A 23948-nucleotide genomic window follows, 5' to 3' on the forward strand; every position below is an offset into this window, starting at 1 on the left:
TGATGACACCAAAGCTTTTATTTATAGAAGCTTGCTACAATAAGTGTTTTGGAAGAGATAAAAAGGGATAAATTCTCGTATGTAGTTTAATTTAAACTACTTTGTTTATGTTAGAGATACATTTTTGATACATGTAGAAGTTTTCAAATATCTTCCACTATCAGTTACAAAAATAATTTTTCACATTACAGTTGAGAAACTGCAATTAATTTTTGTTAATATTTTCTTTACAAAAGTTCTTTTAAAATATAAACTATAGTAAAAATAGTTATATATTTGATTGACTGTTTCATAGTTTTGAACACAAACTTTTTTTTTTTAACTGACCAATCATTCAAAAAGAAATACTTTCTATATTAATAAACATGTTCACACACACACACTAAATCACAACTGAATTATGTACTATACATAACAATCCAAAATATAGGAGATACAATGTTAAGATGCACTTTTAATCACTATGAAATAATCCCTCAAGGATTTGATCTCATAAAAATTGAGCAGGCATAAGTTAACTTTCTCTTATTCTTGTTAAAACATTCTGTCTACTTGCTAAAAATTTTCAAATACAAAATTAATATATTTAATTATACAGTGCAAATGTACCATAATATTTTTTGGTTGCTTATGGATTAAAAAAAAGAAATACCATTTTAGTGGATTTTTTTGAAATAGAAAATTACAAATTCATGTTTTCCAGTTATTTTCCTGCCAGTTACGAAGTCTTATGCGAACTTCATGTAAAGGAGTGTTTTTAATTATACAAGTTCTGCAATTAAATGGTCTTTATACAATTTCTGAATAATTTTTTCATTAAAAGAAGTTATTATTTTCAACAAATATATTTTAATTATCAAACATACTACATGCATTTGTAACAGTCTTTACTGACTAGAATGTTGTTCTAAAGATATTTTACTTTGCAGAACTATTTATTTCCTTGTATTAATTTCATAACAATAATGCTAATGAAAAACTATTACATGTCCTGTATGTACATGGTTGAATAATAATAATTAATGTAAATTGTTTTCATACATTCAAGTAGGAGAGTTAAGTTCTTCCATAGCCTCCTTCAAAAGTGTCATGTATTAAATATATATATATATATATATATATATATATTGACTATTCATTATTTGTAAGTGCCTTTTCTATGATTTGTCCCAATCTTGGATCCGTAACTAGTTCTAACCATCTTGGACTAGGAAATACACATGTTCATACTTGAATGCTTCAGTATTTAAAAGTATGCGGTAAATATATTTTCACATAAGTAATTCTTGCTAAGTAAGTATAAAATATTACAAAGAATTTACATGACGTGTCATCCCAACAATATTATTCTTACAAGATAAAACTTGAAAGAAAAACCCAAGATTTATTTTTTTTCATTATATTTTAATAAATGGTAGCTTCAACTCGATATAAAAGACACATTATGCATATTCAATTTAAAAAAAATAAATGATTTAACACAAGTAAATCTATAAAGGATACATGTGAAAAAAAGCTGTTTTGTTTATCACCAGTTCAAGTGAAATAGAAGGATTTTTTGTTTGTTTATATTCTTTACCAATAACATTGTCCATTGTATTATTAAGTGCAATGACCAATGTTAACATAAACCATGGCATTACAAACATGTTTTTTTTTATGCTAGGTAACTCATGCCTGCCTGTTGCACACTATTACTTTATATTAACTTTGAAGTTAAAAGAAAGACTAATTTCACTTTTTCCATATGTCTTCCTTACTATTAGACATTAGGACTTTCAGAAACTAAAAACACTGAATTGACTGCCTCTCAAAGTATAAAGCACATAGGAAGATCTATCACTAAAATATATAGCATCAAGTAATTTTGCTATTATCCCAATACTTCAAGTTTGAGTACACTGAATAGGATTTTGTGGATCGGTATCTTCATCGTCGCTTTCTTCATTACTGCTGCTTGGATGTGAATCTCCTAAATTTTCTACCCTTTCCTGTAACAGAAAAGCTTTAAGCTGAATCTGTGCAAATTGAAATGACATAAAAGTTACATGTGTGTAATAGTTAATTTTGAATACAGATTTCAATAACTCTTAATGGCTAACTTAACAATGGAAAGCATAAGAAAATAATGAATAATATTATGCAAAATTTAAACGTACATGTAAAAACACTGACTTTCTTCAATCAAGTTAAACAAAACAGAATAAAAAGAAAAATGACATTAGAAATGGCTACTGTGTAACGTCAACAACTGCAGCTTATGTTCAAGTATTTTCAAGTATGCAAAATGAAAGAAATAAGATAAACTGGACAATATTATTCTTTTACCATTTTGCTTATAAACTTCAAACAAATTTGTTATAGCAATAACAGATTCAAAATCATAAAAAATTACATATTTTAAAAACCATTACTACAATATTAATGAAAACTTAAAAACTACAAACTATGTATAAACAGATTTAACAAAAAACAAGTGTCTATTTTGAATTTTATAAAAGCTGTTTTCTTTCATTGGAATCTGTTAAGCAGTGATAAAAAAAAAATTTCTTTAGCTTTTTTTCAGGCTTGATTCATGCTATCTGTCATGTACATATATATATATATGGAACATTTTCAGAATGAAAAAAAAAAGTTATGATACCCTTCTTCGAGGAGTTCGACGAAAATGTTGCATCAGGAACCACAGCATTTCACTGTCGTAAGTATCTGAATCATCATGTTTTCTATCATAGTCACGTTCTTTTAAGTTCTTAGATATTTTCTATAACAAAATATTTGTAACTATTGATAATAAGAACCACTTCTTAAAAAATAACGATTTACAAAATCTTATCAATATAGCTACTTAGCAACTTTAGAAATTCCTAGTAAATTATAAAAAAAATTAGCTCATTGTGATTAATGATTTTAAGGTAGTTAATTATAAATAAAAGAATTACATCATTTCTAAGTAAATAAATAAAATACATTGCTGCAATAACGTTGTATTTTATTTATTGACTTAGAAATTATGTAATTATTTTATCTTGCTTTAGATTCTGAAGATGGGATCTGTAGAATTCCAAAACATTTATCTGTGTCCCCTTCTGTTATAATAAACAATGATGTTTATCTTAAGTATCGTTATCCTTTTTGTTGTGAAACTTCGTTTTCCTCCTAACACATCGATTGCTAATAACTGTGAAAAGTTCTGAGAAATGTTAGGTTAATATAATGTGTTATTTTCATTGTATGATGACAGCTTTCATGTAGTAGGTAGAAATAAAATAAAAGATGGGAAAATGTCTTATAGATGTCTTTTGATAGTTTGTTATAAATATACCTCTTTGGGGACAAAGTCTATATACATTTATGTGAAAAAAATTTAAAAAACCCACATCATACTCAGTGTTAAAAACAAAAATATACATCATTAAGAACAATTCATATTTATACTCTACATATTTATGAAAGTAATGATTTTGAGTAATGTTTTATACAATTAAAAGTGGGTATATTTGTGTTTTAGTACATTTTCAGTATCCCCCTAATTCTAGATATATTGTATTTACTTGCAAGAAGAAATTGCATGTTTTTACTTGCTAAACATTTGCTCAAAAATTGAAAACTTACAGACTTTAATCCTGAAAGATCAGGTGGATGCTCACATGAAGGAACCCAAATCTTAACATCAATATCTAGACCACTGGTGGCCATTACTGGACAGTTAGGATGTGGTTCAAGACAATTGACCTAAAAATATAAGCCATATACATGAGAAAAATCCAATGATTTGATATTTATTTAGAAAACATAATTTAAAAATCTTGTACATTAATGATACAAACACTTGTCCTGAAAAGCAATTGTCATGACAGAATTTTAAAATAGAAAAAGGAGCACTGGTTAATATTCCAATTTGCATGAAAAGATATTGGTGCAGAAATTAAAGCATTCACATCAACTTACCTGTGACCATGTGCCTGTCATTGTTTAAATACTCATCCCTATTCAAGGATTCAAACGTAAAGTCTCTGGGAACCATTGTAAGCTTGGGATGTATTGTCATGATACTTTTCATAATATAGTTTTTGTAGCCTTCCGATGGGACTATCTACAGGCTTTATATACTAAACTACTCCTCTGAAACAATGTCATGAAGTTATAGAAAACCTCGTTTATTAAAATAAAACATTACTTCAGTCAAATTAAATATTATTTTTATAATACTTACCACACCACCTTCATCTCCAAGTAAACATTGCACGATATGCTCCGATTCTTTTTCCCAAAAGTAAATGTACCCACAATCACTGCCACTCACAATAAATTCGCTTTTTAGGCCAAAGTAGTTGACTCCTTTAACTAACAGAAGACAATTTCATTTACTTACAGTGTAGAAAAATTACAGAATGCATCATTATAACTTTTTATTAACAAATTTATGGAATTGATTTCCAATATTAATAAAATATCAAAATTTACAGTTTTTTTCCTTTAATCATTATCTTTAAAGTACAATACAAAATGTACTTATTTCTTGGGTATACTTTGACATATATATATATATATATATTATGAACAGATTTTAAATCCTTTTTAATCCTATTGTGACTGACCAGCACCTTTCATATGTCGAGTGTACACATACTCACATATGAAATTTCAAAATTCAGTCAAAAATAACAATAGCTATTTCAACATATTCTAACTGAAAAAGTATTTTAAAACTGATATTTTATCATGTTGTAACATCTATTTAGTGCAAGTAGCAAAAAAATGAAACAATGTTTAAAATTATATTTCTACTCAGCTCTGAGAATTTGCCTATCCCAAAGCATAAGTATATATTTGTTAAAAAGCTATCATCCCTTGAGAATATAATTATTTGTTTCATGATTTTCTTTGCTATCTGAAATTTTGTTATTACAGCCTCTCGTTGCTACCCTTTTATGATATCACAGCATGTGGTCTGAACAATAACTACAAATGCACAGCTATGAAAATAGTTACAGGAAATGTTTAAATATGATTGGATAGAACAGATTATAAACTACTTACTTCAATGTAGAGTGAATAAATTGGTTTGAAGAGTAATCTATGGTTATGTAGGAAATTAACAAGACAGAGCTCCTCAGAGATGAACAAAGGAATCTAATGAAAATCTTAGAAAACTTAAGAACAAAACACAGATCTGGGAATTTTTTTTTTTTCATTCCTGAAAATTTTTTGTATTAAATTATACCCATTTGAAAGCTACAGAAAATGTCTTCCATGTTGAGACACAAGGAAACCTTTGTTAGGTTTAGGGTAGCACTGATCCTTAAAACTGGGCAAGTTTATATGCTGAGGAAACACTGTTAAAGACTTCTTATAACCTTCAAGTTGAGCACAAAACAAAAGTATGATGTTGCAATCTATGAAAGTACACTTTCAGTCACATACGTCATATGTATAATTAATGCACCAGGGATAAAGAAATACATAACATAAACTGTTTTAACACCATAACTTTACTTAGGAATGATAAAAACGTGAAAATTGATACACATGCTCTTTGTGAACATCCTCATAGCTTGAATTAAAAACTTTGTAAATTTTCTGCAATGTTAATGAGCTATGGGCAACTAATTTTAATTGATGCTTTTGTTAGTGGTAACAAAACAATTGGTAAAGATTTTTGAGTTATAAAAAGTTCAAACTATGAAAGAGTGTAATATACCACAAGTGTGCTGATATTGGCTTTAATGGTGAAGTTATCATGCTAATAAGTTGGCGACCCCAGTGAAAACTACATTTTAAGAAAACAACTGTTAAAATTCTTCCGCACTTAAATGCCAGTAAGCTTTTATTAAATGTGTGCATTTACCACATTTAACAGTTTCTTCAGCATATAAACTTGCCCAGTTCTAAGGATAAGTGCTACCTTAATGAATATGGTAAGTGATGGAAAAATATTCCACTGACTAAAATCCTGATTTATTGAATACTATTGTTAAGTTTATGATATTCAAACAATGCAATTAAATATAATAACTTATTTATTGAAAATAAACTATATTTATTAGATATAAGTTGATCTAGACAAGAACACTGTTAGCATAAAATAGCCTGATTAAATTAATGGTGACATCAATGTGAATGGTCTGGATGTAAGTCACTGATAAGTGTTCATTGGTTTTCTTCATGTTTTTCATGATTTATAGCCAGAAGTGGTAATATTGCAAATGGTAAAATAAATATTCAGATAAATATGTTATAATATGATATAATAGAAATACGACTATCAATCATATTAAAGCTGAACGAATAAATGAAATGGAACTTTCTGATCATTGATATTCTAAAATGAAAGGAAGTATTTTTTTACATTTTTAAAAAGTGTCTTACAATGAAATTTTTGAAATTTCACAACCTGAAAAAAATGAAAGAAATATTAATTCAAATTGTATAAATCTTTTAAAGCTGAAACTAGATACAGTTTAGTATCTTTGAGCTAAGTTTCATGAAATATGGTTAAATACTTAACCAAATTTCATGAAACTTAGCTCAAAGCTACTAAACTGTATCTAGTTTCAGCTTTAAAAGATTTATATAATTTTATGTAATATTTCTATAATTTTCTTCAGGGGTTGTGTTTGAGGGTGCAAGGACTGTACAACTTCCTTGTGCTTGACTAAAACAGAATCATGTGATGCCAAAGCATATTATTCCACATCAACATATTTTGGCTAAGACATTATTTTACCTGTTTCACTGTTCCTATGTCCTTGGTATCTATGGATATATTCTGCTCCATCAGACTGACTTGTATCAAAAATGTAGATATCTTCATCATTGTAAGTAGCTAAAATTTCTAGGAAGTGGGAAGAAAATAATTCTGAGGATGATAGAAGTGAAAATTACTACATTAATTTAATATGACCAGACAAAAAGAGATTGATCAATAGTTGGTAATGTATTAATAACCTGTACTTTCTCAATAGTAGGCACCAAAGTTTTGTGATAAATTATAAATAAATGGAATATGTAAAACCACTAAAAACTACATTTAAGTGAATATATATATATACATTATTTTTTTTTATAGTAAGATGAGAAATTTAAATATAAATACAAGTTTGGTTAAAACAAAAAATGTTCTTTGGAGTTTATCATCATCGTACACAATTTATTTGATGTGTCTCAACTATTTATAATATTTCTTTGTATTACATTAAAGGTATTAACCCTCAAATTATGAGTTATTTTTATACCATTCACTACCAGTGAGGTCTACGTATTCCATCATAAAGAGTAATTACATTTTTGTCTGTTACAAAACTCAATGTAAAGAACTGACCAAACATAATGGGTGAAGTCATTAATATTTTATGCAAAATACACTCCAGCAGTAATGAAATGAGTGGGATTAACTGAAATACTGATGGTATCTTTCTGTTTGTTTATTCTTAAGCACAAAGCTACAGAATGGGCTAGCTGTACTCTGCCCACAACACATATCAAAACAACATATTTATAGTATTAAAAGCCATTAGACTTTCCACTGAGTCACTGGGGGAAGATATCTTTTGAATTTTTGTGTGAGTCGTATGTTATTATAAGAATACCATAACTGGGTTTATAAATAGTATAGAAAATGTTTTTAACCCTACCTGCATGAGGTTGGTCCATTCAATTGAGCCTGAGTTAGAGAATTAATGTTTATTATGATTCTTAATTTACTTTAATCAGTCTGACTCAGACTATTCTGAGTGCAAGTGATTTTCATGTTAACTCTCCATATATGGGTTAATGTATTTTGACTGATCTTTTAACCAACATTTACTCACGAAACTATACATACTATAAATCTTAACATTTGTATTTGAATGCAAAAATTTATATAATGCAAAGGCAGTGCTGTGTATTTAAAGTAATTAAAATAGTTAAGTAACCTGCATAGACTATTCATGTATGAGGTTAAGTATGTACAGTTCTGAACAAATTTGATGGCTGTTTGAGGTTAAACCTCAGTGGGTTAAATCTATTCCACAATACGAGACCCACCAACCAACTCTAGTACAAAAGACTAAGCCAAATGGTGTGATCAAAAATGACAAAGCGATCAACTTATGTAGTAAAAGACACCAAATGTAGTGACACTTTCAAAACCTTGGTATTGGGGCAAGTATTACAATTCAACAGGGTGAAATTGGTACTCTAAGTGTCTAAAAATAAACGAAGAAATTCATACACAAAACCTCAACACACACAAACACTGCTGTCCGAGATGGTGCTCTGAGGGATGACAGATCCATTCCCCAAATAGTTTTCCCTCTCTTGATGGATGAGCATAAATAAAGGTCTACAAATGATCTCATCCTAATTTGTTTAAAGAACAGTCCAACATGCTGTAGTTTTTAAAACAACAAAAATCGACTTTAGTGTTTAAGGTATTTTAATCACATTATAATCCCAACAATATTTTATCAATTAACAAAGAAATATTTAGAATTCTTTCAACCTGAACCATTGTAGTTGTACACCAAGCAGGTTACATTGGCATGAAGATCACTATCAATCTGTGTGGGGAAAAAAATTACAGAATTAACTCTTAAATAATTCTCCATAATTTAAACCAATAACATTACTCAAATACTGAAACACATTACTGCATAATACAGGGATAATTTCAGGAGATACTGCTAGGCCACTTTTAATCTTTGCTTGCAACACTTCTCATATATATAACCACATAAATTTATGTGTAAGCGACAGAAATATAGATTTATCATTCAGTTTGATAAAATACTAAAATTATCTAGCCTATAGTAATGCATACTTAATATCATTACTAATAACATAGTTATGAGACATTAATAACAACCAACAAATCAACCATGAAACCTTGCTATAGCCAATCTTATTTTATTACCACCTGATGGTTAATTTAATATAACTTAAAAATATTTATGTTCATATATATAACATTTGAAGTTTTCAATATAAATATTTGATCTTTAAACTTAAAAAAAAGTTGTATTCAATTCAACCTGAGGGTAAGCACAATGACATAACTTATGTAATTGATTTCTAATTAGAATAGCCTTTTTACCTGCAAATGGTAATACTCAAGATGTTATTTTATTTAGGAACATTTCAGTTTTGCCTGGTTGGTTGTTCAGCACTAAGCCAATTAAGTGGAGCCTCATATACCAATTTTAGTTTAAACATCAAAGCAAAAAAGGCAATTTCAGATCAAGCCTTCTAGTAATAGTATTTTGTCTCTAGAATAAGTCCCCCATCTTTCCAAAAATTTTTATCACCACATTTAACTGAATTGGATGAAGTGCAAATTTGGCAAAATAAATAGCCGAAATCTGTCAAATGGCAGCCCATTCCCATCGGTTTTCTATAATAATAGTTTAGATGTAATCAAGGCAAGAAGTTAAAACACTGTAGGCATTTGAAAAATTATCATGTTTATGCACTAGTCACCCAGCAAGAAAGCGTGCAACACTGTACATCTGGCACAGTTGTTTTTATGTTAACAGTAATGATAATGATACACTGATGCTGACTTCAAAGGAGAAGTTTATGGCCATCCAGATTTGTCACGAGCTTCTTCTTGGGTTAGTATGATGTTAAATGTACAATGTAGCTCTTATGCTATCACAGACTTAAATTAAAAATTATATGTAAGACTTACTAAGTGGCGTGGGCTAAACTTTTTCATGGGAATATCTTCACGTATATTTCTCTTGTCATAAATACTGGAAAAAATTATTAATAAATGCACAATTCTGAAATTTAGTACATTTGATATAAACTCGTATGAAATTCTAATTATCCTAAGAGTTTCTGTTTAGAATATTTTTGATTTGGTTCAGAACAATTTCTGCTTAAAAAGTTCACTGAAGGCCTCTTAACTTTTGGTAATTTGTTATGAATTTATAGTAAAGACAAAAAAGCATGAATGTTTTAAAAATTGGATAGACTTATGTAGCATATACATTTTTCTTTGTCCTTCCATGCAAAAAAATAGAACAATTTTTTAAACGTATAGTTGTATAATTTCACTTACTCTTACAATATAGTTTGGCTTCATCTTTGAAAATCCAGATTCTCAAAAAATGATATGGTAAAGGCTTCTAATAAATGTTATAGACAACTTACTTAAGAACAGTACAAAGGATGAACACACCACTACAATTTTAAGACCAGAAATTACTACCATCAGTTTACTGTAATTTGGATTGACATTTTAAAAGAATGCAAAATAATTTGTAATTAAAAACAAAATGAGTGACTAATTTAAACATAAGGATGCACTAATGATTATTTACACAAAAAAGGATGCAGCAAATATTAGAAATATATCAAGATATTGTACACAACCAAACTTAAATAAAACATATCTACCGCACAAAATGATCAGTTCCACCAATTCCAAATTCATAGCTGTTCATCGGATTGGAGAAAACTGTGTACAAAGGGACCTTCTTATCATTTTCCTTGCACTCAACTAAGCTATGTAGATAAAAAACGAATTTTGATTATTTTTTTTTATTTTGTGAATATTTTTTCTATAAGTGATTCCAATACTAACAGTATTAACATCACTTTACACATACATGAAGTCTGTTGTCTTTTATAAGCTGTAAAAAGGCATACATTTTTCTTAGATAAATCTTACAAGTTAATTCGTAAATGAATTACCTAAATAATATCCATAATCATCAACAAACTGACATTAAAATATCCAAAATAATTTCTGACATATTGAATTTTGTTAAAATCTGTGCATTTGTGGCAACAGTACTTGATCAGTAAAGAATTAAGTCACCGTAATGAAGAAGTTTTGGCATTAATTAACACAATTATTTATATACAAAGCATGTACAAGTACTACTGGTACCATAAAGACTTTCAAAGTGATTGTCTGAAACCTTATAGATAAAGCAGATAATTAGCTATAAAGATATAAATTAAACATTAATAATATGGCCTTTTGACTGATGTTTGTTTAAACTAAATTAATTTTTTCTCTCCTCTTAGGCTATATTTTATAACATAAGAAATACAGAATTTAAAGTACAAAATTCCTATTATTGTACAAAACAATATACTGTTGTTATTTGCAAGTTTAACTTCAATTACAATCACCATAACTGACATGGAAACATTAGTAACAAAGGCTAATTTTGTATAAAAATATACACATATTAAGTCTGATTTCTTTTCTTTTCTTAAAACTGCTTTTGAATTAAAAAAACACAAACTTTATGTAAACTTAAACAGTAGTTAATAGAAATGGGGAGGGAAGGCAACATAGAGTAATAATTTATACAAATATATTTGCAAGTTAGTCTCAGAAAATACATTTTTTCAAATGACTCAGTGTGGTGTAATAAAAATGATGATTCAATGTGATGTACTTGGTTACTGCACTTGTATCATACTGAGTAATTTATGTTTTCACCTGGCTATAACAACACTTAGTGTAAAGAACTGTCCAAATATAAGAGGAGTATAAAATAATTTATTTTCTATGTAAAATAAACAGGCCCTCACAGTAACATTTTTTAGGACTTGAGGGGTGTTACCGATACCTTTTGGTTTTTCTTATTCACATAGGAAATATTTAACTAAAGCACATGAAATTTATAAAATAGTTCATGGTTAAAAAATAAATATAATTTGATTAATTTTTCCATCATTTTCCAGGTTGTGAAATTTCGAAAATTTTGTTATGAAAAGAACATCAAAAATACTTCCTTTCATCTTAGAATTTAATTTTTTTAAATTGTAGATCATAAAGTTCTTTTTTACATATCCTGTCAATTTCAACTTGATGAACATATTTCTTCAGATACTTTATTTTTATGATTGCAGTAGTTACCGCTTCTGGTTATAAATAGTTAAAAAGATGGCAAAAACTGAGAAAGATTTATCTGTGACCTAGGATACGATTTTTTAAAGTGACACCATCGTTACTCTTGTTAATAGTTAACAATAAGTTTACAAACAATATAGTTTATTTTCAATAAGTTATTTACATGCATCGTATGAATAGGGTAAAATTAACAATAATATTCAATAGATAAGAATTCGAGTCATGGTAATATTTTATCATTGCCTACTGTAATCTAAGCTCAACTGATGTCATAGAAGAACATTTCTGTAGCTTTCAAGTAGGAGTAATTTAAAATCAAAACATTTTCAGGAATAAAAAAAAACAGATAAGAATTTATTAGAATTTCCCAGATCTATGATTTGTTTGTTTCCAGATCTTCTGAATTTCCCAATATGTTCCTTTATTCATCCCTTCAGGAGCCTGTGAAGTCATTTTCCTGTGAAATCACAAATTACTGTTCAAACAACTTTATTTTGAAAAATAAATGTGAAGCCACTTCTATCATTTTATTCACTACTTGTCACTGATTATACTAGTTTCACCCCTCATCAGTAACCCTAAATATTGACACACAAACATTATAACTTCTATGTCTAATTGCATTTAAATGTTTCCTGTAGATATTTCAAAATCAGACTTCCTTAGTAATTATTCATAGTCTGTGATATCATAAAAATGGTGCAGTAAAATCATTAATAGAAAAGGAAAGTTAACTAATGAATTTGATATGGATAATATATTCTTACAAGATGATAGTTTCTTCACAAGTATAAACTTTGCTTTCAATGGGCATTATCAATTAAAACAAAATAAATCAATATAGTTGCAGAGAAATGAAAAATGTGAACAATTTTTTACATTTTTCTTTGCAAATTACACTAAATAAATGTTAAAACAATACAAAATATCTACTGTGAAATATTAGGGAGTTATATTTGTTGGGTTAGAATTATTATTTTTACTTAAGTTTAGAAATTTTATATGTAGGTGCATGTTTGATACTTGAAATTTGCTATAATGGTGGTTGTGAATAGGGTTAATAACAATATTGTTTGTTATGGATTTCAAGCAAAGCTACATGAGGGCTATCTGCACTAGCCGTCCCTAATTTAGCAGTGTAAGACTAGAGGAAAGGCAGCTAGTCGTCACCACCCACCGCCAACTCGTGGGCAGGTGGTTAGGGTGCTCGACTCACAATCTGTGGGTCGCTGGTTTGAATCCCAGTCACACCATTATAATGGCGTTATAATGTGACGGTCAGTCCCACTATTCGTTGGTACAAGAGTAGACCATTTTTGTGTGATTCATGTGTAATTGTGGATTCTGTAGTCAATGAAGTCATGGATCTACTGACAATTTGGTGCATAAATAGTTTAAAATTCCATTTAATAATCTGATGGAATCCATTAGTAATTTTAGGACCAAGTGTTTACTTTGTGAAATATTGCAAGTCTACCAAAGAATAGCAAAGGCTTCAGAGGATTATGAGCTAAAGGATATCAGACAAAAAATATTTTATTGAAATTAGCTTAATTTCTGGTTTAATAAAATATGATAAACACAACACTTTGTTCTTAATTTGTAAGAAAGAAAAAAAAATAAATATATATATATATATATATATATTACAGCATTATGCAAAGAACTAGGGTCTAGAAGGATCAAAATCATCACAGAAAAGGTAAGTAAATATGTTAAAATTAAGAAATTATCATAGAAAAACACTATCAGCTGCTATTGATCTTGAAAAACTGAATACCGAGATGAATTTGGATTCCAAAATTACATAAATTACCATAGAATACAAATTTACACCTGATGAAGAATAGATACATTGTATTACTAAAAATCTATCACTTCTTATCTGCAAAGTTCTTAAATACATTAAAGTATTTGCATAAATACTGTTTAATATTATCAAAAAACTTCAATCCATCCATTCATTATCATCATTTATAGTTTTAAATTAAAAAAAAATTTAATGAAAAACAATAGAAACTTTTGATTTCAGTAGTCTCCTTACCACTCTTCAGATTGATGAAATTAAACATGCTTTTACTAGCAATGACAAGATCTTTCAAACATTCTGGTAAATGTTTATATGATAATAATGATCAAAATTAAGTTATGCTACAACACATCCTCCTTAGTTTAGTTAAATTAGTACATGTATTTGGTAATACTTTTCTTTGCTATAATGTAAAGTTAGTTAATAGAAAATAAAGTAAAACTTACCTTTTTGGTTTCTCTTCCCTTAGGTCAATCTGAAAAACAGCACTGTCCTCTCCACAGCTTAAAAATGTATGAGGAGTGTTTGTTTCTAATGCAAGCTGTTTGTGTACGAGAAACATACAAGGTTACTGCAAAATTTTGATGAAGTTCATATTGATAAAAGAAGAAAAAGGTAATGGAACAAATATGCATAGTTGGAGTACAAAGTTTGTGATGCTGAAAACAAGGATCTAAGAGTGGTGACTTTTCAGGTGAGGTATTGTCTCAAGTAGAATTTCCATGTTAACGTCCTTAATATAAACACTTAAATCAAACTATTTTTAAAAAACATTAATTATGTTTAGCTGAAATTACTTACGAGTGTAATAAAACTTTAAATGCTACTGAACTTTCAATAACAACTTAATATTTCTGCTTGAGTAAACATTAAATGTTTCCAAAGAATGAGCACTAAGCATGCCAAAACAGGAAAGTTTGGTTACATAAGTTACAAGTTTCCCAATGAGTGAAAGTTTCTAAAGAGGCAAGTTGTGGGATATAACACATGTCAATTTCAATTGGCTGAAAATGTAGCCATGTATAGCATGTGCCTTGCCTGTTGAAAAAAGGTCATCAACCACCACTAGTAACTATATCGTAAATACACAAGACCTCTTTAATTCTAATGATTGTATATGGAAAAAACATTAAATAAATATATGGCCTAGAAGAAAAAATTAAAAAGGTTCATGGGAAAAACAAATTTCTTCATACTAAGTAATGCTATTGAAGATACTATTATTTTTCTTGAAAAAAACAGAAAAAAAGAAAAGTTAATATTTTAGAAGACAAAACTCCGAGCCATAATCAATATATAATACCTTATGTGCTGCATCTTTATGTTGAGCCAACTTTCTAGTTTCTTTGCACACGCCTGTAGCTGAAAGTTCTGCGAGACGGACCTGCCCATCACGAGAACAACTGACTAGGTGGCTATCTCCACTAAGGGGCATAAATTTTGCCTGAAATTTATAAAATAAACCTTCAAAATTTATCTTTGTTATAGACATATCTAGTACTATAGAGTGGTCCATCACCATACTTTGATATGTTATTATTATTATTATCTTGCAAATTAAAATCACTCCTTCCAATTTACATTAAAAAAATGTTAGAGATTTTATTTAATATAACAATAAGAACAAGAGAAAAATAAAAAAGATAGTCAAGTTAATGATAATTATTATAGTAAGAAGGTATAAGTGAACTACAACAATGTGAAAAAATTATACATTCTTTCCTTTATTAATTGTAATTAATTTGTGGAAAGATTCACAAGAAAAAATAGCACATTTTATTGACTTGGTTCTTCTGAAGCTTTGACATACACAGTCTAAAGATAGAAAAGAGCATGTTTTTATCTAGGTGGTTGGCTTAAATGGTTAAAAAACTTCCTGTATATCCTCTTCTTATATTCCTTTAACAATAAAGTAGTTAACAATAGCATACGTAAGCTGTTTCATTTATGCATTAGTGTAGAATACAATATTTACCTTTTAAAAAAAAAAAAGTTATTTTCAGCTACTTTTTATACATTTTAATGAAGATTCTGCATGTTGCTAATTACATTTGTCTTAACCAGATGTCAGAACCATGTACTTATCCTTTTTCTTAGGTAAAGGTTACATATCATAACATTCACAAGTTCATGCAAACAGGGACCTATTTCTCCAATGGGTGATACAGAAACCTGTAAAAGTTAGCATGAGTTAGGGTGAGGTTTAGCTCCCTTAAATATGTATAATTGGAATGATCATAACCTAAGGATTGTAGGGTATTGCATTAGGATCTTGGTATGGGTATAACCATCCCTTTCCTCTGAATTTGCAACTTCTCATATAAATATAATATCCCAGCAGAAATTATTATTTGTATAACATTTCTTGAACCTATACAGCTTGTACGGTATCTATATCTATTTTATTTTTAATTATGATTTTATTTGTCATTTGTGTATTTTTCCATCTATCATATCTCTTAGTCAGCTATATTTTTATTTACCTTAAATGCTAGTTCACCAAACTTCTGGTGAACAATGAATATTAAAAGAAAGACATTTTTATATTAAGACACCAACACAAGGTTACCCTAGTAGTGACATATGGATACTATGTTTATGATTAATTGAGTAAAACAAATGTTAAGTAGTTAGTCATATGACATGTTATCTCATGGTTTAGTAAAGCAATAAAAAGCTTTAACACTTGAACTTAGACTAACAAGGACAAAAAGGTGTTAGCTAAGAAAAGTGTGATATGCAAGATATTTGTTAAAATATATTATTAAAAATACTCATTTGTTTTTATTAATCTGTGATTTTTCCACGTTTCTTTAACAAAGGTCTAATATTGTTATTGTGAATAATCCTACAAATTAGGTTCTTCTTCTTTTAGTTCTTTATTTTCCCTTCTTTGTTACTACTGCTATCATTATTTTGTGATTTTGATAATAACAACATTGCTATTGTTTGGTATTATTTGGATATTGGCGATTGTATTTGGAGATTGAACTATTTAATTACAAAGTCGTGGACAGGCACTCTTATATTAAGGATCAATATTTTGTAAAACTTTTATCCTAATAGTAAGATGGTCGATATATGTTAGGTTACTAATTTTGTCATTTGACATGTTAGAACTATAGAAAATTTAGGGATTTGATTAAAAAATAATTTGTTAACACAATACAGCATATAAGAAATAGCTGAATGATTATGTTAAAACAGCAAGAATATTTTTCTTAAAGTATGTTAGAGGTAAGCAAAATAAAATGGGGGTTGGACCCTTAAAAGAAGCTGATTGCAAGGTTTTGTTGATGATAGAAGATGACTGAGCTTTTAAATGTTTTCTTCTTTTAGCAATAAAAGATATATGTAATGATCTTCACCCTGAGCATTCTATAGGATGAATTGACCTGAATCATTTAAACATTAATTCCTTGGCAGTAAATAGAATGATTCAGAGATCAAAAATATATAAAGTATCATGGCCAATGATCCAGGGTTTTAAAGGAAGTCAAAAATCATATATGTTAACCTTTCTCCTTTATTTGTCGTAGGTCAATAGACAGTAAACAAGTGCTTGAATCTTGGAGAGTTACTTACTTTACTTTTAAAGAATGAGATACTATTTTCTTTTAAATTTACAGGCCAGTTAGTCTTACTCATGTAGTGGAAAAATACTGTAGTCTGATAGAAAAATCTTTACAAAATAATTTAGAGAAACATATCATTAATGACAGTCAACATGGATTCATCAAAAGGAAATCATGCCTTGTTTATCTTTTTTCAATGATGTTACTTGTTATCTGGATAAAGGAAAGTGCGTGGACTTGGCATACTTAAGATTTCCAAAAATCTTCTCATAAGGTACCACACAAAAGTTTAGTTTAAAAAATTAAACAATAGTAGTGGTTATAGAAAGACTATTTAACTGAATTGTAGGATGGTTTAATGAGAGAAAGCAAAAGATTGTTATTAATGGAGTCCAGTCAAACTGGACCATCGATACTAGTGGAGCATCGGAAGGCTTTTGCTTTTTTTTTTCTCATTCAGATTAAAGTATTAGGTATTTCTAAATGTACTGAGCATGTTAGGGTATCAGAGAATGACTTGGATAAATTGTTAAGTTGGATAAGCATTTGGCATATGACTTTTAGCTGTAGTAAAGTACAATGTAATGCACTTCAGTTATCATAAATTGGATTACATGTTTAACTTAGGAAGTAAAAACTCAATGGCATGGTTGAAGTAAAGGAGTTCGGCATGTTGGTGGCCAGATAAGTCACTCAAGTTATTGAAGCATTACATTGTTTTTACTAAATTCAAGTTAATATAATTTTAGTGTGTATGTGTTTATGTATATATATATAGACATATTGATTGTAAGTCAAAGAGAGGTAATTATCTCTATACAAATCACTACTTAAACCTTTGTAGGAATAGTGTGTACACTTTTGGTCTTTGTTTATCTTGTAAGAAATGTTTTATTCTACACTTAGAATAACAGACAAGTTCATAATACAACCCCTAATAACAAAATAACATTTATTTTTACTTTCACAAGTAAACCAAAATGTACTAACAAATTCAAAATGCTGGGCCTGGACTTTTACAAACAACACATCTAAACTCGTGCACGTGGGGTTGAGGGAATACGGAAAAAGAGAGAGAGAGAAAGAAAAATATTGTACACATGCAATTGTTCGAAAAGAAAGCATGCAAGAAAATGTTACCCAAGTTTCAATTCCTCAGTATACTACTAAGTCACCATTAGAGGAACTGCCACGTATGGTAATACGGAGTAACTGTAAGTTAATTTAGACAACCAAAGATACATGTTAGATTTAGAAGTTTAGCTGTTAGAATGAACACTTTTGTACATATATAACTGTTCAAACATAGATACGTGACTCTTCACAGTCACTTTACCTTTGACAGAGACTGGTGTACGGACATGGCCTGAACTGTTAACTTGTAGTATAACAACATCTGATGATATATATATATATTAGGAAAAACAACATTATTTACTGGAAAAGTGGTCAGAACATAAAATAGGTAAATACTTCTCTAATGCTCCTGAAACAAAAACACACACAAGTTGAATTATCTAGCATTCATTCTTACCATATTACCCCTTTTTTACAGTTAGTAATACTTTTATAGATACATATAACTAGATTAATGATTCCTGGTTAGCTCATCTCATTATTACAACCAGTAGTTATGTAAATTTATTCTAATGGATAGAAGATATGCTACAGTATAGGAAGGAACAGACTGAAATGGACCCAAAACAAAGTTCAAATGGACAGAGTTAAAAGATGTGACTAATAGGCCAGTATACTGAGTAATATATGAAATAAAAAGATATGAAATATTTCTTTTGTTTCAACACGACAATTGGAACTGGGTAATTTAATTGATTAATCAAATATAATTAAATACTATGAGCAGCAATTACATCAATTAGTATCATATAAGCTAACATATTATTCACAATTATGATTACATTGATTAATTAAAATTAGCATTTCCAATCATTACTGTTTTTTTATTATTATACCAATCAATTGAAATTTCAGTTATATTGATTTGCACAAAAATAATCTACTAATTGAAATTATCATTCACTGTTACAGACTTACAAGTGTTTCTTAACTTCAATTTTGTTCAGCTTTGGTGATTTTTTTTTGGGGGGGGAGGTTCATGTTCCAAGGGTCTCAGATTTGATTCTCGTTGCCACCACATATACTCACTCTGTCTTTATGTTAAAGATATTCTAATTTTGAACTGCTGACAACATAGCAGGCAACTGGCTGGCAATACCTACCACTAAACATATATTTTTTAACTGCTGATTAGAGAGAAAGAAAAAAATTTGGTAATACCCACTGGAATCTTTTTTTTTCTACTTATTTTTATTATTTTTCTTCGACTTGAACTTCTAGAATAAAGCAACTGTCTGGCAGCACCTGCCACCAGCTGTTTTCTTATTGCTGTTGCTTGTGCATACCATGGTTCCAGGAACACTTTACTAATTAATTGAATGTAATCAATTAATGGGAGCAATCATTTAATCGAATAGCAAATATCACTAATTGTCCGACTCTAATATCAACACACTGTACGTTAATGTAGCAACATACAAAAGTAGAAAGATAGACAGGATACAGAAATGCATAATAAGTTACATAAATTAGTAACATATTCTTTATCTATGGCAAAATAACATGATAAAAGAAGTCCACTCCAGTACACTCCTACGTGTTTAGGCCCATTACAATATTTTTATGGGCATGCCAGTAAGGTAGCAAGCAAGGCATTGTTACTGCAGGTAACCAGTCTTTTTGTTTCTTTAATTATATAACTCACCTGAAAAACATTACTTTTATGTCCACTTTTGTACTTTAAAATAGCCTCCGATGCAGTCCAGTCCCATATAACAACACTCAAGTCATCAGATCCACTTGCTAATCTGGTTCCAGTGCTATTAAAATGAAGAGAATTAACACATCCATTATGGTTATTCATCATATACATCAACTCCAGCCGTTCTACCATGTGCAAGCTGCCACCACACTGAAGACGGAAGAGATCATTTGAGTAGTAGTTTGAGGTTCCATATTGCCGTGCAATTGCTTCTTTGCATATAAACCACTTGTGTTTAGGTTTTGGTGTATGTGGTGTGGGATCATAAATCTCATCATCATCCACATCATTTGTTTCAGACGGCTCATCTACTTTGGAGGCTGCATGATCTTCATCACCTTTGTCATCTGTACAAGCAACTGGAACTTTGGGTCTTTTATGTTTTCTTTCACATTCAATTCCATTTTCTTTTTCATCTTTCTCTACTGTTTCTATGGATTTTAGTTTTGAAATGTTCTCAGATGCCTCACTAGTACTATTTGACAAATCTGGGATTAAACATGAAGCATTCTGTTGACTAGAATCTGGGCTGTTCTGACAATCAATGTCTTCTTGTTTTCCAATTTTTAGTTCTTGTAGGCATTTCTCATTTAAAGTACTATAAGAACTCTCACTAGTTTCAGAACAAGTTGATTTATCATCAGTGTCATTATCTTCATGATTTCCAACACCAATGCCAGTACCATCTTTCTTCATCTGATGCCTAGCACATGGATGTTGTGAGTTTGTTTCTGCATCATTCCTGTCTGATCTTGTTGAAAATAGGTTTTGTTCAATACATTTTGTTGATACACGTACCGAATTCCCAGAAGCTTCATCGCTGGTAGTAAAATCTGGTTGCTCAGATTCAGATAAATCTTGACTCACTTTACTTTTCAATTTTCTTTTATCTTTTCCTTTATTAATTGTACTTTCATCACCCATATCTATTGCTCTGTTTAAACAAGAAATATATAATCAGAACTTTAAGTAAGCTTTTAATTTAAATAACATTCAGTTATATAAACTTTAAGTTTGTGTCAAGAATAAATAAATAACATATATATATACACACACATTTATCACTATTTACAGATGATAGTTATGTTACAGTTCTTAAGGACCTAAAATGAACAATGTCAAAAGACTGCAATAACAAATTAGTATAATAAGTATTAAAAGGAACTACACACTCAGTCCTCCTTTAATACCAAATGTCATTCAGAAGTATCTTTGTATTATGTTCAGCTTATCAATTTCATCAAATTATCAGGGCTTAGCAGCTACAATTAACAAAAACCTAGTATTTTTTTTTTTTAGTTTTCAATGCAACAGGTATTATTAGTATTACAGGTTACTGTAAAATAAAGAATTGTCCATTTTGGCAGTCAATGTGGTGAGTAGGGTATCTAGAAAAAATTGGGGCTGAAATGGAATATGAAATTAATAATAATATTATTAATAATTATGTCTGACTTAATCACTCCAACTAATACCGTATATTTAAATCTAAATCACTGTATATATTCCAACTTCAAAGTGCTTGAAAACTAGAATTTCAAAATTAAAATTTAAAGTTGAAACTAAACTTTTCGACATTTATGCTAGTTGAACCTAATTTGAAAAACTTTCTGTTGAAATTGTGAATATATCTTTCACTTTTAATGGTTTAATGAAAGGACTTCATAACTTTGTTAGTATACAAGTAAACCACTTAACTTTATTTAATCTAAAGTGAAATTACTAACAAAAGTAGGCCTTCATCCCACGAGAAAATTGCTAAAATTATTAAACAGTATATCGGTAAATGGTATACCGATCCTTGATCGCACCGAGACTGAGAGTTTGAAACAAAACTAATTTATTTATTAAAATAAAAAGAGTTAAAAGTATGTAAAGTTTGTAGCGTTTAAATTTAAAACATTGAAATTGAAAAATTCCACCAATTCTGGTGGTACTATTAATAATGTTAAACGATATTGTCAAAATACAGTGGTATGGCCTGGGACAGTAACATAAATAGGATTGTTTTATCACTTGTTTGGCCTTTGATTCCGTGTTAAAGCCTACCTTCAAAATTAATTACGCACTTACACAGCATAAAAATGCCGCTACAACTCACTGTACGTATCTATTACCACATAACCTGCGCATTAGTAAAATCGTATATACCCTATAATTGACTAGATACGACGTGCGCGTTTTATTTCTATTTGCCTATGTGCTAGTTGAGCGCCATCTTGCCGCGATCATTACTTTTAGTTACGCCACATTTGCTATATGCAAATACATCAGAAAAATATAAAACGATTGTTAAGGTGTGTATGCCTCATGACATGTATAATTTATTATAATCATGATACACATTTCACCAACAACAACCATAAAATTAAGGACTTTTCGATTCTTGGACTTAAAAGTGTTCCAATAGTTTTTCACAAAAGAAAACAACTAGAAACATATCACAGGCCTGCGATGGTTTTATTGTCTTGAAATGTTTACATGTTCTACAGTAATTCCTGTACGCTGTATCCGAAAATGATATCAATTTTTTTTTCCACGACGTACAGATTTTTCATAAAACCTCATATGTACTTTTACATAAGGGAATTATTTTCATTGAAACCGTTATGCTTAAAATGTTGACAACCACTGGCTATGGATTTCTCTTGACCAATTGCGACGGGAGAGTCTTATCGATCGTTCTAGAACACACAAGAAACACACCGCTAGTATATAAACGGTTAACATGCCGCAAGACGTGTCATTTCTGGATAGTATATATTTGTGGTGCACTTTTACATTATTTTTTTCTTTTCAAGGCTATTTATTCGTCACTATGGCAACAAGAGGTTGTGTAAATGACCCAAACATATTCTGTTATATTTGTGGTAAATTTGTTGTAAAGACACAAAGGCAAAACATTACAGAATTCGTCAAACAAGCATAATACACGTATTTTGGAATAAAACTTGGGGACCAAGACAAATCATGGGCTCTGCACAAAGTTTGCACCGTTTATGTCAAAGAGTTGAGATAATGGACTAAAGGTAGGAAAAAGTATTTGCCTTTCAGAATTCCAGTGGTTTGGCGTGAGCCTAGAAACCATGAAGATGACTGCTATTTTTGCTTATGTAACGTGCAAGGCTACAACACTCGAAATAATAGGAAATTTCCTATCCAAACCTTCAATCTGCTATTGTTGCTCATGGACCTGGTGTACCTATTCCACTAGAGACTCTTGATACAATTTCATCTGATTCTGAATCTGATATCAATAGAAATGATGATAGGTCTGGTGAATTACAACTTTTCACACAATGAGAACTTAATGATTTAGGCCTTCCATAGGATTCTTCAGAGCTTTTGGGGTACAGACTTCGGGCTAAGAACTTACTTTCTCCAGGGACATCCTTTTACTGGTACAGAAATCGTGGGAAAGAGTTTATATTGTACGTTTTGCAAGAAAATTCACTGGTTTATTGCAACAATATTGCTGAATTAATACCAATGCTAGGAGCTGATTCTTCCAAAAGAAGTCTAAAATGTGTTCTCTTTCACAATGGTAACATATATGCATTTGTACCAATTGGCCATTCGATTCACTTGAAGGAAATGTACGAAAATATCGAATTTCTTCTTAATAATGTCAAGTACAAAGAACATACTTTGCGGAGACTTAAAAGTCCTTTGTATGTTGTTGGGTCAGTAAACCGGTTATACAAAGTTTCCATGTATTTTGTGTGAATGGGACAGCAGAGAACGAAATCAGTACTGGATAAGGAAGCAATGGCCATGCAGAGTCAGCTTGAGACCAGGATAGAAAAACATGGAAGTGAAAGTTTGGTTGACACAAAGAAAGTCCTACTACCTCCACTTCACATA

General features: G+C 29.7%; 1 protein-coding gene across 2 annotated transcripts; it reads right to left on the reverse strand.

The window, feature by feature from the left end:
* Positions 1 to 22544, reverse strand: LOC106463043 (DDB1- and CUL4-associated factor 8-like). 2 transcript variants are annotated; one of them, XM_013923013.2, is made up of 12 exons: positions 22158 to 22544; positions 20028 to 21018; positions 14974 to 15114; positions 14117 to 14211; positions 10387 to 10494; positions 9674 to 9737; positions 8489 to 8546; positions 6731 to 6838; positions 4217 to 4347; positions 3616 to 3735; positions 2645 to 2764; positions 1 to 1991 (listed from the first exon to the last, which is right to left on the reverse strand). In XM_013923013.2, exons 2-12 carry the CDS (start codon positions 21006 to 21008, stop codon positions 1887 to 1889), a joined length of 2031 nt encoding a protein of 676 aa, XP_013778467.1. In that variant the 5' UTR covers positions 21009 to 21018; positions 22158 to 22544; the 3' UTR covers positions 1 to 1886. The 2 variants fall into 2 exon arrangements, with proteins under 2 accessions (XP_013778467.1, XP_013778466.1); XM_013923012.2 differs by having other exon boundaries at positions 22134 to 22542.
* Between the last annotated feature and the right edge of the window lie 1404 nt (positions 22545 to 23948).

This window comes from Limulus polyphemus, unplaced genomic scaffold (assembly GCF_000517525.1).
Source record: "Limulus polyphemus unplaced genomic scaffold, Limulus_polyphemus-2.1.2 Scaffold1310, whole genome shotgun sequence".
Lineage (NCBI taxonomy): Eukaryota > Metazoa > Arthropoda > Merostomata > Xiphosura > Limulidae > Limulus > Limulus polyphemus.